This window comes from Eubalaena glacialis, chromosome 6, assembly GCF_028564815.1.
Source record: "Eubalaena glacialis isolate mEubGla1 chromosome 6, mEubGla1.1.hap2.+ XY, whole genome shotgun sequence".
NCBI classification, from domain to species: Eukaryota; Metazoa; Chordata; class Mammalia; order Artiodactyla; family Balaenidae; genus Eubalaena; species Eubalaena glacialis.
In genome coordinates, this window is record NC_083721.1 from 39,488,991 (window position 1) to 39,502,556 (window position 13,566).

The window sequence follows — 13,566 nt, forward strand, 5'->3', positions numbered from 1 at the left end:
GTATAAATATATGAGACATTGAAAAGTAAGAAAACCTCATTTTTTTAATATAGCAGAGAACTATAAATGCATCTATATTATCCTGACATATTTTGACTGAAAGGAGATCGTTTCATCTTTTACTCTAATATTTTTTTAACTGAAGTTGAATCTAATTTTCAAATGCAAAAATCTCAGAAATGACTTTAGTTAACAAAAATGAGATATTTCATAAGACACATGTTGATGGAAAGCCCTGTATCCTGTATGATTAATTTATAGTTAAAAGATGGAGTTGAGATTTTTATATTCTTTCCCCCCTTTCCAAATGTTAGAAATTTTTCTTAGTCTCAAAACTGCCTAAATTACATAAATTTTTTCTGGTAAAAATCTTAATTACTTTTCTAATTTCTGAACACAATCATAAACATATAGTTTCAAAATAAGACATGTGACATTTATCTAGTTTTATTCTTTACTAATATTTATTTTATTTTTAAAATCAATAAGGTAAAGACATTCTTCTCTGGAAATAAGTAAAACCCAATGGACCATGTAAATATCTACCCATCAAATACATAAGATTCGATATTATTTTCCAAGTGAAATCTTTGCATAGAGCACAATGGAGAAGCTGAACTTACATTAATTTCTTATCATTGATATATTTTTAAATATTTTAAAAATATTTAATACATGCTAGAATCAAATATTTTATGCATTTTATGCAAAAGAAGTCTTTTCATAGAAAGTATCATTTTTCATTTGAAATGAAATGCTAAGAAATTCGAACAGCTTTCTCCCTCAACTATATTTAAGATCTTGTTAAAAGATATCTTAACCTTAGCCTGTTATCTTGATTTCTAAGCCATTAAAATTGCCCTCTTCTCATCAGCTACTTTAGACTTGAGAAATTTCAAATTAAATGAAAATATTATTAAATCCCTTTTCCACAGAGAACAAATAATCCCTAAGTGCACCATTTAATGATGAATCTGAATCATGCACAGTAAGTTTAAGTATTGGTAAGTGAATTCACATCTTGAGGAAAGTATTCTCATTCAGGCTGTAATGAATTCTTCAGCTAAGTGAAGAGCATTTATCTCAATAGAAATTTCATTGCAAATATATATAGATAGGTAGATAGATATTTAAACATTCAAAATGTTCACATGACTGTTCTCCTTCTTTACCAAAGATGACAACTTTCTCATCTTAGGTATTCTTTAGCAATTATGTTCACCTCACAGTGTTCATGTTAAAATCATAGCTCAAATACACTGTACTTCCTTTTAGGCATACCCAGATGGTTGTGAATTTGCTCTTCTCAATTGTGCTTGTGGTTCAGAGAATTAAGATTATCTTTTAGTAAAACTTAAATCTAAAGAAAAGAGATTAATATTGTAAAATGGCCTGATTTTTCAAATGGAGTATAAAAAAAAAAAAGTGCTGTGACCTGCCTTTTATTTCTGTATTTAACTTTTAAAATGTATTTCTGAAGTAGTTTTATTTCTGTTTACTCAAAACGAAATGGATTAAATGTGACACTAACAAATATTTGCTTTTTAAAATTGGGTAAAGATTGGGAGAAGAGGCTTCCAGTGTGTCTCGAGTAAATGAAATCTGTTACATTTTGAAAGAGAACTTCACAGAATTTAAAATTTTATATTTTATTTTCAGATGTAAAATATTTAAAGGAAGAAGATGCAAATCGCAAGACTTTCACAGTCAGCAGCACACTGGACTTCCGAGTGGACCGAAGCGACGATGGCGTGGCGGTCATCTGCAGAGTAGACCATGAATCTCTCAATGCCACCCCTCAGGTGGCCATGCAGGTGCTAGAAATACACTGTAAGTAAACGCTACTCCATAACTCTTTACCTTGGCGCCAAATCTCTGCATCTACATTTAAAATCATTTCAAAAATTTCCTGAAGTTACAGCAAATGTGCAGCAAAATCTATAGCCAAATGAAGTAAAATTGACCTCATTAGTATTAATCACATTCAAAGGAAAGGAGTCCTTGGTTGATTATCATTCTTGACAAGGAAGAAAAAGAAAGAAGATATCAGAAGGTTAAAACTCCTAATTATCTTCCAAATGTTGGCCAGGAAGAGCAGTAATTTTGGCAGAATCAGTGAGAAGTGGAAATCTGAAAAAGCCTTGATGAACTTTCTAAATGTAATGTTATTGTATGCAAACGTGGCTTACCATCTGTTCTTTTAAAATTATACTATTTTTTTCTATTTTTTAAAATATGCTAAGTCTTTATGAACACAGGGGCATATCTATTAGGTTTTCTTTATCAACATCACTATTGTTCACAAATGATAAGAACATAAATTGGATGACTCCAGTGAGCCCAGGCAGAGCTGAATTCTTTGCTGGCATTATCTCAACTCATGTTATCTCATGTTAGGGCATCAGCATAATAGCCTGATGAATAGTTACTGCTCTCTTTAATTGCAGTTCATGGATAAGGACACTGAAGATTATAGTGGTTGAGTCACTTGGCCAAGTTCACACAACTAGCAAATGGTCGACTTATAATCATGACGCTTTCATACTTAGCAATGTCCTTGGGATATAGCAGGCGGTCTATAAATATTTATCAAAATGAAAATGAATGAATAGAAATATGTAACATAAAGTTGAAAAGAGTAGAGTACAAAGAATTATATTTCTGAATCCTATTACTTGACTTTTTCCAATATTAGAGATTTTTTTGTTGAGTTTGTTATCTGTGATAAATTATAGTTCAAGTTTAGATTTGTGTGTGTGATGCGAAATTACATTGAACTTTAAAATGTTAACTCTACATATTAGTCTTCTAATATGCCTCATTGTAGTCTGTTTTCATTTATTTATTCAACAAGAATGTATTGAGTACCTACTATGAAACAGGCATTCTTTTGGGCACTGGGGTTACAGAAGTGACCAAAAAAGGACAACTTTAGCAAAACAAACTGAGATTGTCTCCAAGTGTCAAAATCACCACTACCACCAACAGCAACAAACTCCAGTTCCCTTATAACATCCACTCTAGGTAGGAGTAACTGAAAAGCAAAATTAATAAATACAACATATAGCATGCTATGTATTAAGTCTGTAGGAAAAAAATAAAGCAGAGAGGTGATAAGGAGTGAAGTTACAATGGAAGTCAAGGATCGTGAATGTGTGTGTGTGTATTAGTATTAACATATATATATAATGCATTTATATATAAATATATATTTTATCACATATAGTATCACATTAAATTATATCATTACATACTATATAATAATATTACATTTTAATATATCATTTAAATATATTATAATGTTATAAATATTTAAATGACTATATTATATAATATATTATTTATACTTTAATATATTACATTATATATATATAAATGAATATTTAAATAAAATAATATTTTAACTAAATTAATATGTTTAAATATTCAAACAAAATATATACATACAATTCACAGGGAACAATAAGTACAAAGGCCCTGAGATAGGAACATGTGGGTTGTTTTTATGTTTCTAGAAGCAGCAAGGGTATCAGTGAGACCAGGGTAGAGTGGAAAGTAGAGAGTATCATGAGAAAAGATCAGAGAAGTACCAGGAGAACCAGACTTTTTTTTTACTTTTTAATAGAGAAAATATCAATCGGATCATTATTTTTTTTTTTCTTTTTTCTTTCTTTTTTAATTTATTTTTTCTTTTTTCTTTTTTTTTTAATTTATTTTTGGCTGTGTTGGGTCTTCGCCTCTGTGCGAGGGCTTTCTCCAGTTGCAGCAAGCGGGGGCCACTCTTCATCGCGGTGCACGGGCCTCTCACTATCACGGCCTCTCTTGTTGGGAGCACAGGCTCCAGACGCGCAGGCTCAGTAGTTGTGGCTCACGGGCGCAGTTGCTCCGCGGCACGTGGGATCCTCCCAGACCAGGGCTCGAACCTGTGTCCCCTGCATTGGCAGGCAGACTCTCAACCACTGCGCCACCGGGGAAGCCCAGATCATTATTTTTAATTATTGTTTGTTGTATTTTAATTATTCTTAGTTTAGTAGTTATTAAATTATTAAAATTTTAAGAATACTTTCAATTATATTAGATTAGTTTCATTAATTTCCTTCCTGTTCTCATTGAAGCAGATTTGAAGACAAACATATTTTAGAGCCCAAACTGAGATTATTTCCAAATTTCAACATTTATTTGCAGTGAGACAATTACTGAAACTGCTTGAGCTTTGATTATAAACTAGAGAATTAATTTCTGTGAGGACCAAACTGAATCCTAGCTGAATCCTAGCCACCAGACCACCAGGGACCAGTGACCAGTGACAAGGCCCTGGCCCTTCAGCTGTGTAGAAATGAATTTCCACAGAGATGGAAAGTAGTGAAGCAAATAAAGTATTTATTAGGAGGAAAAAGAGTATAGTACATGTGGATAGACACATGGGTGGACTCAGAGAGTCGTGCCGTCATGGTAGTTTGAATCACTTTTATGGGGCATTTCTTCTGGGTTTCCTTTGACCAATCATCTTGCTTTGCCTAGTTCTGCATCTGTATTTGGTATATCTCAGGGTCCTCCTGTGTGCATGCGCATCTCTTAGCCAAGATGGATTCTAGCGAAGAGGCCTATGGGTAGTCACTTACTATGGGTGGCACCCCCTCCCTTTTTGACCTCCAGGGAGCCTTTCTGCACATGTGTAGTAGGGGAGGTCTCCTTGATTTCCAGTATGAGGAATATGTGGTCTTTTATCTCTTATCTGGGCAGGGCCCAGCCTCTTCTCTCCATTGTCCTGCTATTGATATTTTGGAGTTTCTGTCCACAGAGAACGAACTCCAGCTGCTTACCCTGGGGCCCATCTATCTCCTGCCTCAGGTTCAGGCTGCGGTAACAAAAACACCATAGGCTGGGTGGTTTATAAGTAACAGAAATCGATTTCTCACTGTCCTGGGGGCCAAACATTCAAGATCAAGGAGGAGGCACATTCAGTGTCTGGTGAGGACCCTCACTCTGGCTCATAGCTGGCCATCTTCTATGTCCACATGCAGCAGAAGGGGCTAAGGAGTCTCTGCGGTCTCTTTCGTAAGGGTACTAATCCCGGTCATGATCTTCCAAAGTCCTTACCTCCTAATATGATCACATTGGAGATTAGGTTTCAGCATATGAACTTTGGGCAAACATTAACATTCAGTCTGTAGCAACATTTCTTTTCTATTTCTTTTTATTTAATCAATATGTCTTTCAAATATGAAAAATTATGTAATTTGATGTGTCCAGAGGACCCAGATCACCAGCATTTTAATTTAAACTTTTTTTTACTTATATATAAAGCCAAATAAGACTGTTTAAAAATAATCTTTGATTACTAATTCAACTGTAATTTTCAATGTATAATAAAAGAAAAATAATAAAAATCAAGTCATAAGGAATATTAAAGATCACCAGCCAGAGAGCACCAGAAATCTATCAGTAGTCTAGCAAAATTGGGTTTATTTAGTTTGCTATGGCACAGAAGACAGCATACCAGATGAATCTCTAGGTGTAGGTAAGAAAGAGTTAGGAGAGACTTGTTAGAGAATTTGGGTTTGTTCTAAATATTGTGAAGAGGGTTCTGAATTAGATGCTGTCAGGATTGGGGGCAATTCAGTGATGTGTATGTTGGTAACTTTTACCTACAAAGCACAAATATTAAAACAGAATTAGATTTGCTATTATAAAGATGTGTGGTTAATCATGCTAATTTATGTAGTTGCTGAACATCTTGGTCTGTGTCCCCTTTTAGACCTGGTTATGGAATAAACTTGCCTTTTCTTATTCCACCCCACAGGCATAGAGTGGCCTTATCTGATTATTGTTTAGATTCTAGAGAACCGTTTATGTCTGTTGAGCCTATTTCAGCCTAGCTATAAGATGCCAGTTGTTAGCTTCCAAAGTCATTTTCGCTTTCTTGGGAGTCTAAAATGGAACTATTATAAATATATACTTTCTGAGCATTTTTAGCTGTTCACCATATTTCAGTGTGCATTATTAAGCAAACTTCATGGAGAAAGACAATTTTTATAAAGCTTTACATGAAAAATGTTATACTTGATGGCCAATTAAAAATAACAACTCATTCTATCATGGTTTAATATGTAAATGGCTAGAAGGCAGAGACCAGATCTATATAAATTATTTTTCCTAGCATTTAGCATACCATCATTCAAGTATGTGAAGTTAATTAAAACTAACTGATAATAATACTTAATGTTCCTTTAGGGATGCAGAACATTCCCCAGGGGTGAATTGAGGAATGGAAAGTGGAGAGGGACATTTAGTACCAGTTTGTGTCAAAATTAGAGCAAAGTGATCAAATTGGGTATGGTCTTCATAAACACCTAAGAATAGTGATAAAAGGTTCTCAATAGATATTTCCAGAGACAACAGATCATGGCTCCACATAAATGCACATTGCAGTATGTATGATGTGGAAATTCCATGGATGCAGGTGGGGGAAATTAGAAAGAAGAATTGGAAAAGGAAAAAAGTGGTTAGTCTAGAATTTATGGGACATAAATTTAGGATTCCACATGATTTTGCAATGTTCCTATTATGAGTAACTGCAAAGACTGGCCCAAATAGAGGAACAGCTTTTTGGACCCCCGGAGCAGAGGAGATGCCATTGTTTTCTGTGGTGACTGACAACAGTAAGTATATATCCCTACAATAATGGGAAGTTATGACTACACCTGAAATAAAAATCCTGTGTTATTGTGGAAAGAGGCAAGTTTGATGAGAAATAAGACATAAGGGTTAAACACATAGTGCTAAGGAGCATGATGAGAATAAATTGGAGGAGGAGTTATGTTTCTAGGGCTAAATGTTTTAACTCTGTTACCCTGTAATATACAGTTTAGTAGAACTCAGCCTATACAATATATCACAGCAACATTCATTTCCTTATAAAATATTAATCTTAAACTTTAATGTCACTGTGATGGAAGAGAGTTTCTTTAAACTGGAAATTTAAGAAAATGTAGATTTTTCACTGTGAACCACAAATACTTGCAAATATCAAATAATAGGTAATAGCATACTTTGCACCTGAGCACTGGAAAAAGCTACTCTATTTTTTTTTTTTTTAGATGGAAATTCTAATTAATCTTCCTATTTTTATACAAATCCCTTTAAAAGAATAACTTTTTTAAAAATTTATTTATTTATTTATTTATGGCTGTGTTGGGTCTTCACTTCCGTGCGAGGGCTCTCTCCAGTTGTGGCAAGCGGGGGCCACTCTTCATCGCGGTGCGCGGGCCTCTCACCATCGCGGCCTCTCTTGTTGCGGAGCACAGGCTCCAGACGCGCAGGCTCAGTAGTTGTGGCTCACGGGCCCAGTCGCTCCGCGGCATGTGGGATCCTCCCAGACCAGGGCTCGAACCCGCGTCCCCCACATTGGCAGGCAGATTCTCAACCACTGCGCCACCAGGGAAGCCCAAGAATAACTTTTTATTTGTCTGATTTAATTTTTAGATGAACAGATTGTATAAGTCAGATTTTATTTGATTCTCAGTAAGAATATTGTATCTCCACTAACAGAAAGGACTATGTACAAAACACAGAAAAGAAGAAAATAAGTAAATATTCATTTTCTATGTGTGACATTGACAAAATTACATAAAAATCAACCGTTATTGAAAAGGAAAATACAAGAGACAGATTAGTAAAATATTTCAGAATAATGAGTGTTCTGAGAAAGCATTTTGGTACTGTGGCACTGAACTGCCAGTAAGGATAAATAAGAACCCAAATTTTAAGTGTATATGTATGTGTGTTGTAAGGTACATTAAATATAATCATCAAATCATGAAATCTTATGCTATCAGTAATATTTGTTTAGTATTCCTATTGTGTAACAGTGCCATGCTTTGCCTATAAAATAAGTAACTATACATGTACATCATCAACTTTTAAAACAATACATAGTTAAAATAAGTTATAGAAGAGAACCTGCTTGTGAGCCTAAACAAATTCAGTGTGAGCAACTGGTAAGAAAAAAAAAGAAACGAAGGGAGGGAGTGACTTTGGAAGCTGCAGTGTTGAAATTGTGTGTTTTAGATGAGATCAATTAGGTTAATGACTAAAAATAAGAAGCGCATTATATACCTTTAATAACCAGAACGCTCCTGGATTCATTACTATAATAATATAAGGAGTTAAATGGTCAATTTACAGTCCCGATCTTTGCCATCTTGAGGCTTTTATTTCCGTTCTAGTTAACGTGCAAATAAATAATACAATTAATCCAGTCTCTCTTTAACATATTATGTTTAAAAATGTATTTCTAAAGAGATTCCTTTCTTGTTTTGCTCTTTTAGATGGAATTACTTTGTGCTTAGAGGAACTGAATTCTTGACTATAAATGTCTACTACTTTTCTGGACCATCTAATGTACTTTATCAGTCTACCTTTGGTTCTACTTGTTTCAATAAAATAGAGTAAAAAATAAAATTCTGTGTATAACAGAAGAGGTTCAATATAGATGGGTTTGGAGGCTTCTTATTATTTTGTTTATAACTTCATTTCCACTATAGATATACATGATACAGAACAGAAATATTTTCAAATGTAGGCAGAGATTCTTCATTAAGTGCAGATTTTGGCATTTGTCCTTTTTAATTTATAAAAGATAATTAATTTCCACCTACTCAATCCTCCCTACACAAACCTGTATACCTCTTTAGCCCAGGTCAGCGTCTTCTAAATTGTCCTGTGTTAGTTGTATCAACTATGCTTCCACTACTTTTCTATTTATTATAGAAAGCACTTGATTAAATTTTTCAGGCCATATAGGTTTATTACACATAAAGGTGAATGTTACAAGTTGCATTTTAAAATAACATATCTCACTCATCTGGCATCTCATTTATAAAATGCTGATTTTCTAATTATTTTGTCTACCACAAATTTTCTATGGTCTAGAGGCACAGAATATAAAAGGAACCAGGAAAGGTGAAATGAAAACTATCTTTAGATTAAATTTTCCAAATTAAAATAAATGGTTCTTTTAGGTGACAAAATGCCACATTTATACATGAGGATGCCTTGGAAGTATTTTTAATAGAGCCCAAAATATTTTGCAAAGCTCGTGAAATGTGTACATACTAGAATCATGAAGTGATCTATGTCGCTTAACAAAAAATACATTTAACTACATTAAGAAAGGTGGCCTAATGTACAACCTCTATTTGAGATCCCAACCTCTATTTTTCAACTTTTTCAAGGAAGATACATTCATTTATTGTATTACCCATAGTAATGTATTACTGGCACATGTTGGTCATGAGTTAATTTGTCTTCTTTTATATATGATAGGAATATTTTATTTAGTCCCTGCAGTATCAAAATATTAAAAGTAATTGGATCACCAAATATTTTAAGTGATCTAAGGGCAGGGATTCAAAATGTTACTGTAAAGTTTGTATTATTAATAGAAATAACATTTTTTGTGTTATTAAAGCCCAGTGAAGAGGCGTGTATATGTTTGTGATTAGATTCTCAAGTTTAAAAATGAACAAATTCATAGATTAAAATAATATACTCTCAAGTGGTCTTTCTTAATCAAGTTTATAAAATATGTATTTATGAAACTTAGAAGTTTTAACATTATTTTAAGCATAATTAATAATTATGCTTCACAGAATTATTAATAATTAATTTCACAAAAAGACAGTCAAAAATAGTCCCCAAATGATGTGATCTATATATAGTACAGATGTCAATGTATCTTTTGAAGATAATTTTGAGTCATTTTAATAGAGAATAAAAACTGGATAATCAAATGAGGCAGAAATGATTTTGGCAAGTAAAACCTAATATTGAGAAAATAAACATAAATTATTACTATCTAGTATTTTAAACTTTCAATTTAAAAACTAATTCCATTTTATAAATCTATTTTTAAAAGATAGTTAAAAGCTGATTGTTTTCAAAGAGACTGCATATTTAATGTCCCAATACTTTCAGATTGTTCTAGTTCTACTTTCTGAATGAACTATAATACACACACCACACGCACACACATTTTTCTAAGAGAAAAATATGGTTAGAAAACTACTGTAATCAATTGATATATTAAACTTTATTGTATTAGCTCTTAATATATCAGCAAAGATTGTCTTTACTATTTACGATCTGGGTTCAATAGACTTTTTTTTTAAATCAATAGGGTTTACTTTTTAGAGCAGTTTTTAGTTAACAGAAAAATTGATCAGAAAGCACAGAGGTCCCAAATACACTCTTATCCCACCCCCTCACAGTTTCTCCTATTATTAACGTTTTGCATTATTGTGGTATATCTTTTACAACTGATGAACTAATATTGATAGATTATTGTTAACTAAAGTTTATAATTTACATTAGAGTTCACTCTTTATGTTGTATAGTTCTTGACCAATGTATAATGTCATGTAGCCATAGTTACAATATCATACAAAATAATTTCACTGCCCTTAAACCCCTGTGCTTTACTTCTTGATTGCTCCTTTCCTCCCCGCAATTTCCTGACAAACATCGGTCTTTTAATTGGCTGTACAGTTTTGCCTTTTCTAGAGTGTCATATAGTTGGCATTATATAGGATGTAACCTTTTCAGACAGTCCGCTTTCATTTAGCAATATGCATTTAAGATTCCAATATGTCTTTCTGTGGCGTATAGCACATTTCTTTTTATTGCTGAATAATATTTCACTGTCTGCATGTACCAATGTTTGTTTATCCATTCCCCTACTAAAGGATATCTTAGTTACTTCTAAATTCTGGCAATTATGAAAACAACTACTATAAATATTCATGCACAGGTTTTTGTGTAAACACAAGTTTTCAACTCCTTCGAGTAAAAAAGTCATTTGAATTTTAATTAAACCACATTTTAGCAAAAGACAGATAAAGTGACCATAAAAAGAAATATGTTTACCTTATACTATATATCTTATTATGGGAAGACCATGTTTAGTTTGTAAGAAACCATTCTGCATTCCCACCAGCAGTGAATGAGAGTTCCTGTTACTCCACGTCCTCATTAGCATTTGGTGTTGTCAGTGTTTCAGATTTTGGCCACTGTAAATAGTGTATAGTGGTATCTCCTTATTGTTTTAATTTGCAATTCAATAATGACATTTGATGCTGAGCATCTTTTCATATGCTTATTTTCCATTCGTGTGTATTTGTTGAGGTGTCTGCTTAGATCTTTGGAAATTTTTTAATTGGGTTTTTTTTTTTTATTATTGTTGCATTTTAAGAGGTTTTTGTGCATCTTGGATACCAGTCATTTGTCAGATATGTCCTTTGCAAATACTTCCCCCCTTATCTTTTCATTCTTTTAACAGTGGTTTTACTCAAGAGCAAACATTTAATTTTAATGAATTCTAGCTTATCAGTTTTTTTTCCATAGATTATGCTGTTGGTGTTATATCTAAAAAGTGTAAAACCAAACTCAAGGTCACCTAGTTTTTTCCTATGTTATCTTCTAGAAGTTTTATAGTTTCGCATTTTACATTTAGATCTATGATGCATTTAGAATTAATTATTGTGAAAGATGTCAAGTCTATGTTTAGATCCATGTCTTTGCATACGGACAACCAGCTGTTCCAGTGCCATTTGTTAAAAAGACTGTCCTTTCTTCATTGAATTGCCTTTGCTCCTTCAGTAAAAGTCAGCTGACTATATTTATATAAGGTTCTTTCTGGCCCTCTATTCTGTTCCATTGATCTATTTGTTTATTTTTTCACCAATACCACACTCTCTTGATTACTGGAGCTTTATGCTAAGTCTTAAAGTCAGGTAGTATCAGTCCTCAGAGTTTATTTTTCATCTTCAGGAATTTTGTTCATATTTGTAAATTTGTAATTACAAATTATTATGAATTTGATTACATTTGTAATTAAGACAAATATAATCAATAAATATGTTAAACTTTATTGCATTAATCCTTGATAAGATCAGGAAAGAATGTAATTACCATTCATCACCTGGGTCTAGTAGACATTTTATTCTTAGGTTTTTTTTTTTTAGGTTTTTAAGTTATTTTTTGAATAATGTGTAGATGTAATAATAAAGGAGAAAGGGATAGTGTAAAACAACTTTATTAGACTTTTAATAAGAATTTAAATATAGCAAACCTGAATTTCTATTTCATATTTTTCTGGGTTTGATGATATATCTACCCAAAATGGGCAACAAGTGTCATGCATGACCCTGGAACATATCCATATTGTAAATATGGAGTTCAGATTTCAAATACATTCTTAATGTGTCATATTTATCATTGCTTCTGGTTCTTCCTGCACCTGCATTGTCAGAATGTAATACTTTAAAAAACTTTGATGGTTCATAATTTTTTCAAAGGGAGTAAAAATACCTTTTTTCCAAAATTGTAAAACATTTTCATTTTTAGATTTATAAGCACTAATTAAATTTTTTAAAATGAACGTTTTAATTTCTTTATCATCAAATACCTTCAACATTTTTCCACTTGTAAACTGTATAAATTCTTATGCACAGAAATTATCAAAGATGAAGGAGTATTGTCATATATTCTTTTTAGCAAAATCATGTTGCAAAATATTATGTGATGAAATTCTTCCTTTTTTTTTTTCCTTATTAACAGATTTTTCACTTGTTGATTTTTGAGTTTACTAAAATTAATCTAGAATAAGTGAAGACTTTTGTTTCACCATTTTCACTAGATTCTTGACTTCTATTTTCTCTTTGTGTTTATTGTCTTATCTAATAATTTTGAGATATCTTCCTCTGACAATTCCCTTCTTGCAATTACAATCAGAAAATGAAAGATTCTTAATTCTCAACTGAGAGCATGAAAGCTAAACAACCAACAAACAAACAACCAAACAAAGATACAATGATGGTGTTTTTTATTTCCAGACTTCTTTCCTACCACCATGAAAGAAAATGTATAACCTGAGCAACAGTGATGATTTGGATAAGTAAATAGGGATCGGCAACAGTGATGATTTATATCACTCTTGCATAATCTTTCCACACTAGCACTGTCTAAAAGAACTTACTGTGATGATGGAAATGTTCTATATCTGTCCCAAAATAGTAGCCAATAGCTAGCTACATATAGCTGCTCAGCATTTGCACTGTTGATCTTCTGACTAAGGAACTGCAGTTTAAATTTTATTTAATTTTAATCAATTTACATTTAAATTTAAATAGCCACATATGACTGGTTGTTACTGTATTGGACACCACCACTCTATATGATTTAATCATACTTCCATTTTCTTATTATGTCATTCCTTTTGACATAGTTGGGAATAATTGACGAGTTAGGAATGAGTTGATAGTGAAGTAATTCATAGAATGCCAAAGTAGCAAGATTTGTCATAATACAGGAAATATAATACATATAATTTCATAATATATCTTAAATTTGTAAAAGAATCCAATGTTTTTATATTATAATTGCAAGGTAGGATAATTTTAAATCTCTAGTAATATACTAAGGGTAAACCTTGCATTTCTTTTTAAAAGGGAAAATTTTGTTTATATTTTCAGGAACTAGGCCAGTGATTTAAATGATTATTAAGTG

General features: G+C 32.4%; 1 protein-coding gene across 1 annotated transcript in view; it reads left to right on the plus strand.

Annotated features, from left to right (window-relative positions):
• Positions 1–13,566, plus strand: part of CADM2 (cell adhesion molecule 2) — a 243,622-nt gene that overhangs the window by 113,342 nt on the left and 116,714 nt on the right. The window contains exon 5 of the mRNA XM_061192976.1: positions 1,660–1,830. Within this exon, the coding sequence (XP_061048959.1) occupies positions 1,660–1,830 (171 nt within the window). The remainder of the gene's footprint in view (positions 1–1,659; positions 1,831–13,566) is intronic.